At 35.8% G+C, this 16,697-nt stretch overlaps 1 protein-coding gene across 1 annotated transcript in view; it reads right to left on the bottom strand.

Moving 5' to 3' along the window:
* fzr (fizzy and cell division cycle 20 related) overlaps positions 1–16,697 on the bottom strand; it is a 42,933-nt gene that overhangs the window by 23,238 nt on the left and 2,998 nt on the right. Inside the window, exon 2 of the mRNA XM_076132743.1 lies at positions 2,080–2,345. Within this exon, the coding sequence (XP_075988858.1) occupies positions 2,080–2,345 (266 nt within the window). The remainder of the gene's footprint in view (positions 1–2,079; positions 2,346–16,697) is intronic.

Below are 16,697 nucleotides of genomic sequence, written 5' to 3'. Positions count from 1 at the left end.
AATCCTGCTAATTTTATAAAGAGAAAAGGTTTTTGTATGTTTTTTTCTACCTTTGCAATATTTTTTGCATCGCTTGTATATTCGCGTACATTACTGTAAGTGGGTATGTCCCGTTAGGGAACATGTAATATCAATTATGTATATCCAATACTACTTTAATACTAAATAACTTCGTTATAGAGTCCCATAGTATGAGTAAACGTGCTGAGGTCAAGTCTAACTAAAAATCTATAGTACACAAACTTTAGTCATGCATTTTGGATTATGTCTGGACAAAATCGGGGTGGCCAGTCACAACAACGAAATATTCAAAACTGCACAAAAAACACGAATTACCGATTACGCTTTGTTGCAAAAACGCGAAACAAAAGAACATGTGCAATTAGACACAGTAGAAACATGCAAGTCTATGGCATAGTCGTTTATACTCAGATATAATATAATTAGACATGCAACTTTTTTGTACTGTAGCCTATTTGATGTGAAGCTTGTGTACAGTGAGAACACTTTTTTTGTTAGATTTTTGATTACAGTGACATGGATTGTTCAAAAGAAACAAAGATTTTTGGGGTACCTTTACAAATTTCTCTCTCACTGCGTATTGAAGGCTTTCTTTATAATAACAGTTAAAACTTTCAAAGTCTTCAAGCAACATGGACTAGTTCGACAATTTGCATGGAAGAAATATAACAAAATATCGTGACACCGCATTTGTTGGTTCCACGGCCGATTTGTTACGTCACGCACTGAATAAACTTACGCTCGACCGCGCAATTGCACCAATCATTCATTTGAAGCTCGAAGATGCACTTTGAGGGCAATGGCAGTAGATAGTTTTACTTCCTTATTCTACGAATGAAAATAATACAGCACAGAACTGAATTTCTAAGTACAAATAATAATAAATAATGATTATGAGACGTATAACAAAAGCTATTCATTAGGATCATTTCAACAGCAAGTAATCAAGAAGGAATAATGTAGTTGAGGGTTTGTTTTTTTTTCCACACTAAGAATTGCTCTTGGGTCGCGGAGATTTTTACAAATATACAAACAACAGACCCAAAGAACAACCAGACTTAAAACAACTTTTGTGGATCGTGTGAAAGGCAAAGCAATTTTTCTTCAAGTTTTTCTATAAAGAAAGCTTACTATAGAAAGACTTTCTTACGCAAAACTAGAACAGCCAAGATTCGGTTCAGTTAGTAACCGTCGTAAGTAGCCGAGAGCATCGAACTAACCGGCTGGCATGGATCCAACACGACAGATAAACAAATCAAATATCAACAGCAACAAGTAGTTAGTTAACATGGGATTATTTAAAACATGATTATTTTCCTAACAACGTGAAACAATTGTCCTTTTATATAGAAGATAAGGGAAGTCAAACAATTGTTTTTGACCGAGGAAAGTCAGGACAAAAAAGGAGTATCCAGGAGGAAATCCGTTTATCCAAATTGGTAACTACCAGTTATAAATTCAATGCATTAATACTAATTATTAATTAACTGAGCTGTACCTATTCACGATACGTACTACAGTAAACTACGCTGGATATTTCAGCTAAAATTCTTCAATTTCAGAAACATTCCTTTTGTAATTCTTTGTCACGATCTTAAACAAACCTATGCCTATTAATCAAACGCCTAACAGACATAGAGTTTGCAAGAAACAACATTAAAATACGTCAGCAGTCTTTATTAGGCACGCCGCGAAACTTCCATAAGCAGATAGATTTTATGTCTAGCCGTTATCAGTCTGTAACCAACTCTGTATCTTAACAGGAAGGGTAAACTATAAAACACGTCGCCATAAAAGTAAGCGGAAAATTTGCGAATAGATATGTGTTTAGAAAAGTATTTACGTCTAAAAGTTTAGTAAATGTATTTTGGTGCTTTCAAACAACTTGAGCAAATATGAAAGCAGCGAAAACAATTGCAGATCTTGGTAGATCAATCTACCGAGCATCTTTTACACTTTACTTGAACTCCGGGAATTTGTTCTTAAGTTGTTTGGCAGCACCTATACCAAAATTTTAATTCAGACAAGAAATTCGCTAAAGCAAAGAGTTTGACTTACCGCTAAATTTTGGTTTAACGCGTTAAACCTGTAGACTGGCAAATAGGCTGGTGACGATTTCGGTGTCTGTGCAGATCCTAGGCTGGCTTTGTTCCCGTCAGCGCACGTCGCTGATGGCCCTCGGACCTCTTCGATCCTGGCACCAAGGAGTTCGTTTTGAAGGAGGCAGTTGTACGCATGTTGATCACGCCCCCCACTGCCATTGTCGCCCCCACCATCCCCCCTGGCCTTCTTCGCTGGCTGGTTTTCAGTTCCTCTGTGTATTGCTGTAAAAAAAAAGAAAATTCGGTGATTTTTGTACATCAAAATGTCTTTTTGGACGCATAATTGGCTGTAATTTTATTCAAATGCATAACAGGAAATTATTCTCTCGGTCATTGTTTGACATAAAATAACAATACCTATAAGTGAATCTTAGGCTAAAATAAATATGACGCAGCACCCAGGCTATCAAGACTGTGTACACTAAAGGCTAAAACAATTGCTAAATTAGGGAAAACATCATCAGAGCGCAGACATACAATAAACTGTTGTTATTGTCCTTATTTTGAGTTATTGTATTAAATATAAATATTTTGTAAAACCCAATAGCAGGTAATAGACTCATCTGCTATTTAAAAAAGAGTAAGTATAATAAATGCACTAACTTAAACAAATATAAAAGAAAAAAATCGAAACTCTACATACTTCTAAGTTATAACTCATTTACTCATTACTTGTTCGTTACACAGTTTCAAGGTAAGCTGTGCTTTGGAGGTTATAAAAAATCGCTCCGCACACTTGTCAAATAAGACAGGTCATTGACCCGTATCAGTGGCCCTTAGGCAGTATGTAAATATTTGACAATAGACTGGCCACTAAACACAAAAGGAAGAATAAATTCAGTGGTTTTCATAATACCTTATACTTGTTTAAAAAGACACAGGAAATAAATACCATTTCCTGGCTATTGTTCTATGAAAATTAGTTGTAACCACGTGACAGTGTTTCATAACGTGTCTGAAACGACGGTAGTTTACTCGGAGATGATAATCAGGACTACAGTAAGTACGTCAAGAGATATTTTTTATGAAACATTGTCAAAATTATAAAGGCAATTAGTAAGCTAAATAACTAACAAGCTTGAACTTAGACATAATCTTATTCGATCTTAAACAGTAGCATTTATTTTTATCAACCACTACACATATAAAATTTGCATCTAAAACATAAAAAATCAATCAAAATCAATCTAGCAAACAAGATGCAAAAAATCTAGACGTCTGGTGAAATAAATTAAAAAGTCGGATCTATGAACTAATTATAAAATCAAACGACTATTTATATTTTGTCGCCACAGTGTTCGAGCCGGTATCCTGTCGGAGCACTCGTGGCCATGTGGACGAACACAATGAGCACGTGCCAACTTACTCACGCTTCAAGAAAAAAATATGGTCACCTTATAATTTAAACATATTTCACTAAGAACAACCACGCACGATTAATTACTACGATGAGCTGTTTTCGTGATTTATTAAACAGAAACTTATACAAGCTTTTTCAACATATTTTTTGCTGCTTGTAATACTTTAAAATAATATTAATTTCAACACTTAAATAACTAAACTTTCAATATTGGCTGCAAAATAATAATTTAAGCGTCCAAATATTGCAGAAAAAAGTTATGTCTGTCAGAGGTGAAGTTACAAACGAATGCAAAAAATAAATTATTTTCCTCGACTCGGCGATAGCTATAAATGCGATTTTATTAGTATTTATTGATCAGACGAGATCATCATCAGTTCAGAGATTACATTCAACTTTCGTTTCAGATTACTATTATTAGATAACCATTTACCTTGAAATAATTCACGAAAGACACATGGCGGAGTGGCGAGATGGACAGATTAGCAACGACCTGGGAGATATCGCCGAAAATATATTCCTGCATTCCCTACTACCACTGCTAAGAAGTTTTATACAGTGATTCACTAAACAAATATAATGCACTTAAACATGATTCATGGTCCTTAGCAATACTTGGAATAACCTCAATAGTTCATTTGCATTATATTTATATTAACCATAATAGAAATGAAATATTAAGATGTCTAGATGTTGTATTATCATAAATTATAAAACTATTAAGATGCAACTTCTACTATCTCGATCTATTAACGAAAATATTTATTGGTCTAGTGCAAAAAAGAGCACATAAATAGAACATTTAAGTGAATGTCTTTTAAAATCAATATCAGATATTGTGGTGTGAGAAAATGCATAAATATTTATTTTATTAGCACAAAATAAATAAAACGCTAATTTGTACAAGAGACACGTAAAAAAGTAGGTAGACACTTAATCGTTTAAAAATACGTGATGTCGATAGCAAATTTATCAGTTCATTGTTGTATTTGCTAATACTCGATGCAACTTTTTCAGAATGCTAATCGTTCAAATACTTTGTCATTCGTGTCATCGTAATAAATGTTATTTTAAATCAATATAAGGCCATTGACGTCGATGGAACATTTGCGAAGCGTGGTCGATGCACTTCCCAAACAACATCGGATCGGAAGCACGTCTCCAAATTGCATTTCAATAATAGCGTAATGAATAAAAACATCGATTGTTCCCGTGTGCCTAACTCACGCACGGGTTCACTCACACCTCTTCCTTCCTGGGCCCGCGCCATACAAGGTGGCAGACGTTATACATGCAACTATATTTGGTCACCTACGTGACAGACCATCGCCGCAGACATAATTAATTCGGAACATCGCCAAATTCGTCAACATCCTGGACGGACGCGAATCCGTGCTGAATTATAAAGGTATAGAGTCTATTTTGCCGAGGTGAGAAAACAACTAATTGTCTAAGCGTAACAGTCTTTTGCAAGGCCTCCACCTACATGGCGTCTGCCCACATCCAATTCTCCTGGACACGGAGAACGGCCACAAATTGGCCCCAATTTCTGATCGGTTGAACCGACTCAATAGAATTGTTCTAGTAAATATTGTATTGGAGTAAATTGCTGGGAACGTTTGTATGAATGCTATGGTGAAGATAAGAGTCATTACACCGGTAGACGAGCCAATGGAATCGGTCGGTGATAACGATAACACGGGTTAGTATGAAGAATTTTCAATAAAAGTGAAAAGTTAAATGGAGCCAGACAGTGGTTATCAGTCGAAATTCACTGAAAGTGTGTCACGCACTCCAGAATGTGTGTTATCGTAAGTCAGTAGCAGGTGAAAAAAAATCCTGATACAAAAACCTGTACAATGGCTGCTTATCTTTGTAAGCGCAATCGTATTTTTTAGTGTAGTAGTGACTTTTTTGTAGCTTTGACTTAAAAAACTAATGCGACTTTTTTAAACCAATTCAGTTTAAAAGTACGCCATTAAAATTTTACTGGAAGTTGTGTTTCGTAACAAACATTTCATAACCTACACGTTTCATAACCTCAAATATTTGCCTCCCGCGCTGAACTCATTATGCTCTTACACTGTCAGTCCAAAAAACTTATTTGGTTAACAAATGATTGAGATTCGTTCCACCTCGGCCTCATACAGTCCGTAACTAACAACTAATTACGTTACTATTTTAGTAGTCAACTAGTGGCAGGTGCTTTGATAGCATGCCCTGGCCTAGATTCTACGATATGCCTGTAGGTACGGCAATACTTAGGTATTGAAGGCCGATAAGTATTGGCGAATTATTTACATTTGTGGACTACATACACTTGCTTCCATCTTGGAATGTCGAAGAAAATAAGTGTGTGAAAGGCAGGTGTTACTAATGTTGCCTGCATTTTATATGCATGTGAATTAGATTTTCCTGGAAAGTGTCCAAGCTAAACTTAACTTGCATTCGTCTAGACCTTGACAGGAATGTATTCTTAAACGAAATCATTGAGTGCACAAAAAGAAACACTACAGATTTTTCACACATTTCCATATAATTTCCAAAGGAAAAGTGTTAAAATCAACACTTTAAACCTCAGTGGAATGTAAGCAAAAACCTCAAACCACGTTTTCCTATAAATGCTCATGTGTACACGTCATTAGAGCATTGCGTAACTAGCAATTCCAACAAGTCATACCTGTCGATAAATCACAAGTGTTTGGAAAATAGCTCACTACGGATAACCTAGAATACTTGGTCACAATCTAACGGAATAATCTATAACCGAGTGCAATATCCTATTCTCGGTAGGATATTGCTTAGAAATGCAATTTGCTTTACCTTGAGAACGTTGGTATATTTCTCGATAATATTCTAAGCTCGTAGTGCATGCAAGTACTAGGTATGTACTTGGCTAGCGAAGTCAGGTCACTAACGGGATCCGTCGCAGCGAGCGCATCGCAAACAGTCCTATCTGACGTCTAAGTGCATCTTGCGCCGGCGCCGCTGCACTTTCAAGCTAGATATTAGATTGCGCAACAGGTTCCTTAACCTTAGAAACATTATCTGCTATTAGGGCCATGCACACAATAACGCTATTGAAAAGTTATCAGAACAGTAGCGGTGTTTGTAGTTCCATAATGCACCGGTTATCGACTCTCTTATCGGGTGACCCGGCCAAGAAACGACAATACAATACTAGATGCATGCATCGCAAGACAACAATTTATTCTTAGAAATTTCACTCATTTAACTGGTAGCGATAAAATTTGGAGGTTCAATGAAAGGTACGATATCCCAAGCCGCTTTTGACGCAAATATTTAAATAAAACAGAATGCGTATTACGTGGTTTCAATATGAAAATGTGTCTGTAGGTACACATTATTTAAATTGCAGAGATTTCTCAGTCTTGATTAATTCTGCTAAGTCAGAAAGTGATATCATATAACGAAGAAGTTTCCTCATTATGCGTACCTGTTGCAACTTGTTCACATACACGGAACCGGCAACTTGCTGTCACAGCTGTGAGAGAACCAAGTGAACTCAAACAGTGGCGTCAAGTGACGCAATGTGGAAAACGGAAAATTGGCTGTGAACCTAAATGAGGTGCGTTGAACCGCCACACACAATTGTCTAGCTGTAGCGCAACCAATGACATGACTCAGATACTGTACAGCGTACAGGCGCGCCCGCCCGCGCGCCCACTGGAACAATGTCAAACATACTATACACACAATATATTAATATAAGAGGTCCTGCATTCATAATGCACTCAATTCAGTACAGAATTATAGAGCAATCATTCCTAGTCACTTATTTAGACCAAGGAAATCGTGCACACGATGCAAATAATGAGTTCAAATACAAATGAATTGATAGTCAGCCGATTTTATATTCTGTAAAATAAAGATTCGTGAGTGCATTGAACCAAAAACGTGGTTCATTACTTAACACATAGCCGAGGATCGTGAGCGATTCAGCTTTTTGCATGCAAAACATTTTTTGTTTAATTTTTACCTAATACCAATAGAATATGTGGACGTTTTTGCCGACTATTTCATTACCGACAGCGATTATAATGATCTCGAAAAGTCAATATTTCTACCTGACAAAAAATATACGACCGCATTGGCAGATTTAAATCATATACGTCTTAGTATAATCTAGACGTGTTCGAGCTCAAACATGTCAAAGATCATCTGAGTTTAGCCACAGATGATGATGTCAGACGAACAAATCTTGGAGACGTAGACGTCAATTGATTACCGAGCATTGTATGCCATCGGCCCAAATTCAACACATTGACAACTGATTTATAGTCCATCTCAGGTGTCAAGAGCGGAGACAATATAAAAAACTGTAGCAATTACATACACAGAAACAACAATGCATGCTAATGCCTAGGACATTAATCATCCGGTTCTAAGCTTTAAATAATGCCATGTGACAATGCTAGAAAATACATCGCCGTCAACTGGATCTATCACGATAGCATTGCTATGTACGTGTACGGAATCTAGCAATAATAATTCAACTAGCGAGCATAAAAAAGGAGAAAAAACACCTACTGCTGACAATATTTGTACAGAGAATCATTTGTTATTAGTTGCCGTGTGTCATTGGAAACCACTAGCGATTATCCAGTCATCACACCTCAAACGCTGCCTACTTATTTGAGCTTCTGTTCAATAAGTTTTTTGTAACACTGTACTTATATTTCTGACACGCTGTGGAACCACTGGTAGCAGGCACCTCAATGAGGCCATAACTATTGGCATAAGTGGGCAAACAATGTAACAAGCAATGTTTGCCTTTGTAACAGCTCACAGTCGGGTGTTAGAGCTCGGAATTTAGAATGTCGTCAGGAACCAAGCCTTCATTAAAATACCGCTAAGCTAAACAAAGTGCACATTATTTACCCACTATTTTCTACGAGCGACACATTTATATATATTCGTCGATGTTTGAGCACGTATAAGTTAACGCGGTGCAACAGAGCCACGCTGCATACAACGCTTCAGTGCTTTTCCTAGGCGTCGTAATTTCTCCAACCTACTTTCAAATTGTACTCTTCTAAGTACCCATAGAAATCTCGGAGCGAACAGTTACTCGGCGCGGACCGACAGGCTTTCAAAGCATTCAACTCGCTACAAGATTTCCATATTTACAAGTGTAGTCACTTCTATAATAACTTAATCTGACGTGTCTGTTGCTAGTCGATTATTTTATTGTGCAAAATCGTCTAATATGAGCAATTATCGTGCATAAATTAAGAATACATTGACAGTAGAAATCAAAACATGCATCAATCAACATTTTATTGAATCATCGTCTAAAAACTTGCATCGAATTCCGTGATAGGGTTAGGCACCGACCGCGACGGACAAGTCTATAAAAATATAGCTCCAAAAAAACTTGACTAAATCCTCGTGTTGATGACGTGAATGATGAATGTTGAACAATGTGTATTTGTCGTCTTAGTGGATACCTAACTCTCAGTACAGCTGATATCTGACAGCGGGGAGGGCGCTCAACACGTCTAGACTTGTCACTATACAAAAAACGTATTATTTTTAAGATTGTCGTCAATATATGAAATCAGACAATGGTTTTTCAACATAGGTGTAAACTGATGATATCATTTGCTTAGAAAATCTATAAAAGAGATGCAAGGTTTGCATGACGACAATTAATTTATGGATTCAGGGGAAATAAAAGTTGTTATGTAAAACAAGAACATCAGGATTTTTACAATAAATGTTTATTTATTTCATTGCCAGGTTCCGAGTCAAAATATTTAACAAAGTAACTTTGTTGCAAAGTTATAGCCGTTTGATATGAAAAGGGGAAAATACGAAGGCAGTTGACTCAGCTGATTGGTACAATGAACTTCTGAGAACTAAAACATTTGGAATACTAAAAGACAAGATATGCGTACGCACGACACAAACGCTGAATCACAGTCAGCTGATTCGAGTGACATTCATCATAAAAAATCTAGAGCATTTCGTCAACAAATACAGATTTAGAATAAAATCATTACAAATGTAGTAAATTCACATCAAATCGCGAATTTATGCATCAAAACAAATATTAAATAATAGCAGCGAGATGACATCACTTCAGCTGATCGCAAGTTGAAGGCTGGTCAAACGTAAAATATGACTGTAGGTGTACCTACAGATCCGCGCATGTCATGCACCTGGTTATAGACCTGTCTAAAATGTCAGCCTCCTATTAAGACTAGACAGAATTATCGCACATAAAATTCTGCAGTCACAATATTAGAAAAAGGCAAATTATTTTACCGGCTCACCTACACGACAGTGCAATAAAAATGACATTTCATTAGTCTGAGATCGCTCATAAATCATTACTAAACATTAAAGATAAGCTAAAAGCATACGAATATCAAAACATGTAATGATGAATCGTAATTTATGCGTACAATTCAATGCAATCATCCGAGATTTAAGATAAATATGGAACTTTATCTTACTTGATGTGTCCGAAAGTGCTAATTTGTCAGTTACAGAATTTGATGGTGCAAATATGCATTCGCCCACCCAAAATTAGCGGAATCGTGTAAAAGTTTACACAGGTGCAAGAATGATCCTCATCGCGTCAAATGCAATTATTTGCTATAAACTTAAATGGTTTTGGCGCTTTGATTAAAGTTACCGAGAGAATTGTACAAATTCTTGGACTTCGGTTATCTTGATTTTTAAAACATTCAAATACAAAAAGACGGCATCCGATAAAAGAGGTAGATATTCTTGACCGACAGTAAGCTTTTTATAGCAATACTGCAAGTAACAATGAAGTATTTTGCATACATTTTGTTAGAAATTTGAATAAGCCGAAAAATAATATATACCTGTGATTCATCACTGTGTGATATTCAGGCAGTCCGAACATGACTTTTAGAGTTATCATTTGCATAGCCACTGGAGAGACGATCAAAATTAATATTTGACGAATAAATTATAAAGAAATTAAGAATTTGGACACACGGATGATAATAGGTGAAGCTAAACATATTTAATGGACGTGTTTTGATGCGATTTTTATTAATTGGCGGTAATTTATTCTGGGAGGTCTTTGTATATCAAATATTTTTGTATTAACCACGAATATTGTGAGCGCAATGTTAATAAAGGTAAGAAATATTAGCCTTGGTTGGATTTTAAAGATATTTAAAATAAATTTAAAGTCTTAAAATAGGTTAAATACGCAATTACATGCCCATAGCAATAAAGTGATAAAGACGTTATCAAAAGAGTCCAGCAATTTGTTCCCGATGTTAGTAGGACGGGTGGAGTTACTCTCGTATAATTATCACTGTCGCATAGGTTGCAGAAGCTATCGGTAATGCATTCTACGATATATTAACTGATAATAAACATATTTTGAGAATATTACACTAAGTATGTAAGAGTGGTTGGCAGAGGTCAGGGATTCGACGCAGATATAGACAAAAATAAAACACGTATACTAATATAGGTAGTATGAAAAAAGGTACACGTCAGTTTTTCGAAAATATCTGATTGGTTGAATTAATTCGCGGCTTTTATTTCAATGTTTCGAGCGATTTTGGAGGAATTAAATACTTATGCTATCCAAAATTGTAGTTATTGTAATAATCGGCGGCTAACATTTTTATGCAGCAAACTACACACTTGTATATTTATTTTAACAGCAAAACTAAAATAGACCATAATTCACCGTACCTAAGTCTCAAAATCACAAAAGCTCTACGAATAATTACCTTTCTATGCAGACAACAGTATTCACTACTCAGACCCATTGTGCAATGTTACAATGCAGGAAGATGGGTTAAACACATTCAAAACACAAAAGCTACTCACTAATAGCGCATACGACGAAAATTAACTGCCTATAATTGACTCCAATGACTTTTGACCGGAGAGTTCCCGTGATTGGTGTAATGGTTGATAATTACCATGCTAATGCAGGGGCAAAGTTGCTATATCCGCCTGACTAATTTGCTTTGAAGGAAAAAGAATCACATTCTTGGTTAGAATCGAGAAATACCTATACATCTGTAACTACAGAAACTGTAATATCTAGTATATTAAAGGTACAAGTTGAAAGCCCATTATATGAAGCGTTTGTGGACGATATGTCTTCGCGATATTATTGGTTTCTATATATTTATATGAAATATCCTCTGTAGCTTTGTGTCGCTAGCACGTGGTCTGCTGCCGCTTCATGTAGCGGGCCTTCAACTTGCACCATAAATATAGCAGATATTACATTTTCTGTAATACCAACAACCTGTACTTTAACGTCAAAATGCTATTGATAGATTCAAGTCTATTAGTAATTGCCTTTAAATCAGATGAGACTTAACAGGACAGACAACTACCTAAGAGAGTCAAAATAACTGAAACTTCAGGATAATATAAATTTCCAACACCAAGTAAACCGGACGTTGGCGTGTTTTAACCACACAAAGTTAACACTCGTAAACTTAGCATACCACATAAAGAAATCAAATCATACAAAATTAAAATAGCTAGCAAATGATACACATGCGAATAGCACGGACCGTAACGAGGATGATGGTGATTAAAAACTATCAAACGAGCAACACGGTGCTAACGAAGACCTCACGCGAACTGCAAAACATATTCCGACATAATCCGTCTCGCATGAGAAATCTTATGGAACTAGATATTATGTATTATTATTGTACTAGTGTTACCCCTTTGAATTTTAACTATTAAAGTATTATTATATAGTATACACTTGACTTAACCTGAAGAATCGGATTATAATTTCGCCAAGAATAGTTCAATTAAAACTATAGGATTATATCCTTTGCATGCTTCTATTGGCTGGTTTTCAGAGGAGTTGCTTCGTTTTCCAATGGTCCAGAAGTCATAAATGGATATTTATTTTTATTATATTTAGCCGCAAAATAAATGTTAGTAGGAAAACAATATCAGTATGAAAACATCGATATTAAGTATGACCAGAGCATATTTTTTTCACCCTACATCTTCTGATCGCATTAGTTTTACTTCCAGACACTTATTAATTGACTGCTATTAAGTGGAAAGGGAAGTCTAGCATTCCTCATGTAATATTAATAAACTGGTTACCAAGGGCATCGGTCCTTTGTCTAGGTGCGTCACGGTTCATAGTCACAGTAAATTGGAAAAAATCTGTGCGAAAATCACTGAAGCGAGAGGTACAAGACTTAGTAATTGAATATACTAGTACAAATTTAAATTATTACCTAAAAGTTACCTAAAAATTTAATTATTACCTAAAAATAAGTAGGTAGAAAAGTTATTGCATTTATCGGGGCTTGATAAGTAAATGCATATAAACGAAATAATATTGGCGATAATTGATTCGATAATTGTGACGAAAACAACGTACGAAAGTATATTGTTCGTGTAATTAATAACTTCACTAGAAAGACGTTCTTTGGAAATGTTTATAGAACTAAAATCTGTGTAGGTAATTTAGGGATAATGTGTCTTTATTCAAGTCCCGAGTAAACTAAAAACCAATCTATATAGTCAATAAAAATACATACTAAATCCGTTTCGCCGCAGGAAGACGGTACAAGACTCATCCCTTCATCTAAAAATAAACCAACAGACTCAACTATTCTTAGCTCTACCACATGGCTTTGACCTTTCCTATAAACTAAATCCTCCAATAAATTAATCCAGAAAAAAAGATTCTTAAAGTAAAGTCGGTACTATGAAAGTCGACGTAGAAAAAAGTTGGTTTAATCTCGGTTGAACAAGAATTGCGTAATGGATCCGCTCGAGTGATTTTGATGCCCTAACTAATGCATGTTAATGAACTATCTACAGTGTTAACGCCCTTAGGAACTGATTGCGAAGGCGTGCTATAGATATTATGGTTGGTACACATTTAGTTTCTCTTGTAAATAATTGTATAAACATTAAGATCTTAGATGTTTTTTCTTGAAGAAGTTTCTGGGATCGGCAGGAAGTTTTTGAAATAATTCTTCGTTAGTTCCAGTTGATGTAGTTTGTTAATTTTTCAAAAAAGGGTTGTTAGACAGCCTTAGTATAGGCTCTCACGTAAGCTTCACGCTTAGTAACCAAACCCTAGACTAATTAATGCTATAATCGTATTATTATCATATATCACACGATATTAGCAAAAACATAAAATAGCTTTAATTAAACACTTTTCTGTTAATATATTGTTAATATCAGTATTAAAAACTAGGAATATTAAAGTTCGTAACTTTTGTATTACGGTTGGATGGATCTTGTATCGTGCGTTACGTGAACTTATTGAACAACGCGCTTAAAAAACCAATGCATTTTTTCTATACTAAACTACTTTAATATGCACCCTTTGAAAAATATTCAAAACCACATACCGTACTGCACTGACCGAAATTAAATGCGCAAGGCTTTCAAAAAGCGACAAAAGACTTTATTCAAAGATTAAGATAAATATCAATAACAATAAAGTGGCACGTGTCCCAGCGGCCACGTGCAGGATGCGCACGAGTGGATCCCGACTCGTCCTTAGGAAGGACGCACCGAAACCAATTTTGTACCGTAATACCGCACTACTCCCTACGTTCATTTAATACAGAAGCTCGGGAGTCGGGACCAAAGCACCTCAAATTATACCGTTACATACAATTAAAAACTTACGCTAATTAAAAACTTTCATCGCAATAAAACGTAATAATTCCTCCACATTTGTCTAGTCTAAGTTAAACAATGATTTAGTGAACTTTCTCCCGACTCGTACAATAGCGTCCAGGTAGCCAAGCGCGAAGCTTTATGAATTATAAATAAACCACCATTGTTCATGGTGCCATGATTTAGTCGCATTTTTAATTTTGCTAGGAACAAAAAGAGTTTTAATTAAATGAGAGCCGAGGGCCGTTCACCCTGTATACTAATTAGCTGGAAGTTCATGGAAAAGCTGATAATTGGATGGTACTGGAGCTCGCTATGATTTAGAAAAGTAATAAAAGCTTTACAGTAGTGTAACGTGGAGATGCTTTATACGGTTTTGAACGCTACACTTTAGAAAATTGTTTAAGTGGCGTTGAAAAGGTGTCTGGTTATTTCCGAGGTGGTTGACTGCAATTTGCGCGTGTCAGGTTTCCCAGACAGCGGGTAATTTTGACTATTTCAGACAACGCGGATGCGGCTTAATGGATTCAAACCGATCATGTTCTAGACTTGAATTCAAAGCTATCTCTTTCTTTTATTACCGCATTCTTTGAGTGCGAGTTAGACAGATACAGATTTTATCTATCTGTAGGTATTCAGGCTTAATTGAATTGCAAAAAAAGTTATGATATTGCGGATTGCATTTGTTAATCGAAATGTCTACGAATAGGGCATAAATCTCAAGTGGATGCTACATAGAAATCTCTGGTTACGAAATCATTTGTGGGCTAAATTCGGTAACAATTTATTCGCTGAGTACCGCTACCTGCAAGCTCCAGTTTCAATTACTCTACAGAAAATAAGAAAAGTAAAACATCCATATCAGCCTAGCGTAACCCATAATTACGGTCAGATACGAAATTTTGTCCGAATCATTGTCATTATGGTCTATTAGGCGGTAGCAAGCAAAAAGACAATAAGTTTAGATTATTGACTTTTGATTGGTACACCCACTTAATACTTCATACGTGTTTTTTGTGGTGCTGAACATTTATTATTAGTTGCAATTAGACCAAGTAGTTAGGCATTACGCAATGGTAAAAAAGAAATTTAAAAGTATGACTTAAAGGCCGGTTCTTCACTGGATGGTATTTTCCTTAAGCTGTATTACACCTGTTTAATCGGTTTTGAATTTACAGGAGTTCTAGACCCAGGTCAAAAGCAGTACAATTTAGTATACAAGAATACGTTTGATGCCTTCTACACAATATTTATCCAAAATGAGACCGAGCTTTGAAATGTCCTATTATTTCCAACATATTCTAAGAATCAGTTTACTCTTTGCTTTCGTAAATAAAACCTTAAACAAACTCCTAGATAGAAACTTAATGGCTACTTAAATTAGCAAACGAGCTACCGGCCTTCCTTATTCCACTTCTAATGGTAATGAGAATCGTCTAATGACGCCCATAAAGAGGTGATTACATGCCAGGGAACTTACTGTAAATTACCTTATTTTCTACACACGTAATTCTGAGATATCATAAGTTCGAAGTAAATTTTAAAAATAATACTATTAGATTGTCTAGGTTACAATTTAGGTAACTGTGAGCTGAATTTGATCTCGACTCGTTATGTTGAAGCGTAGTGAAACAAACTTTCTAGATTAAAATATTAGACGAAAAATTAGGGATTTTGGGTCTCGAAGTTCTTATTTAAGCGTAGATTTTTTTGATATAAGACCGGCGATTAGTTTACCTTTTATATTATACATTCAGAAAGAAAATTTTCCTTAAAATCAAAGCTATTTAGCGTCCATTACCATATCGTGGAGTGTCAATAATGTATGACAAAATGACAATACCTAATACAAGGTTTGTTATAGAGGGCGGACAAGCCATGCGGTCGTAATCTTATACGTGCGGTGTAATGTTCCTAACCACCCACACGTTCACTAACAGACCGACAGACCATATGGGTTTCCATACTATTTCTAAAAAGGAAGCTTGATCATTTTTTGTCTTTTTTGACGATTAAACTGCTGATTAATTTGGCAGTCAGTTTTAAGGCGTATTTAAATCTACCAGCATTATTTAATTTTAATGTTTTTTTCCGGTACAGATTTGTATTTGCCAGTAGCTGTGAGGGTTTTGTGTAAATATTATGACAATATAATTTGCGAGACCAATATTTGGTTCTCATATTCGAAATACGGGTGTTGATAACTGGCGTAGGACGCAACGACTTCCTACGACATAGAGCAACCCTACGGAACAAGTTGATGCGGTCTATTCACCGTCCGCACAATACTGCAGCGGGCCATTCACAGGCACAAAAGATCTTTCTCTACATCCTAAAACACGTCATGGCCTTGGGAAACCTGTAAACAGGTTGTTCACATCACAAAACCCTGAAGCGTGACCAAATTTAGCTATGAGCAGATTTTTTGCCTAGGCCGAAAGTAATGGTCATTGTTATTACTAGATGTAAGTCGACAGGCATAGTAAATTAAAATTATTACGTTATTTAATGAACGCCACCGAATATGGGAATTATTTTGCGAAGTGCTAAATGACGGA

The sequence above is a fragment of the Anticarsia gemmatalis genome, chromosome 2 (assembly GCF_050436995.1).
Source record: "Anticarsia gemmatalis isolate Benzon Research Colony breed Stoneville strain chromosome 2, ilAntGemm2 primary, whole genome shotgun sequence".
NCBI classification, from domain to species: Eukaryota; Metazoa; Arthropoda; class Insecta; order Lepidoptera; family Erebidae; genus Anticarsia; species Anticarsia gemmatalis.
Note: the sequence above shows the minus strand (reverse complement) of the source record. Positions and strands in the feature narration are given on the sequence as shown.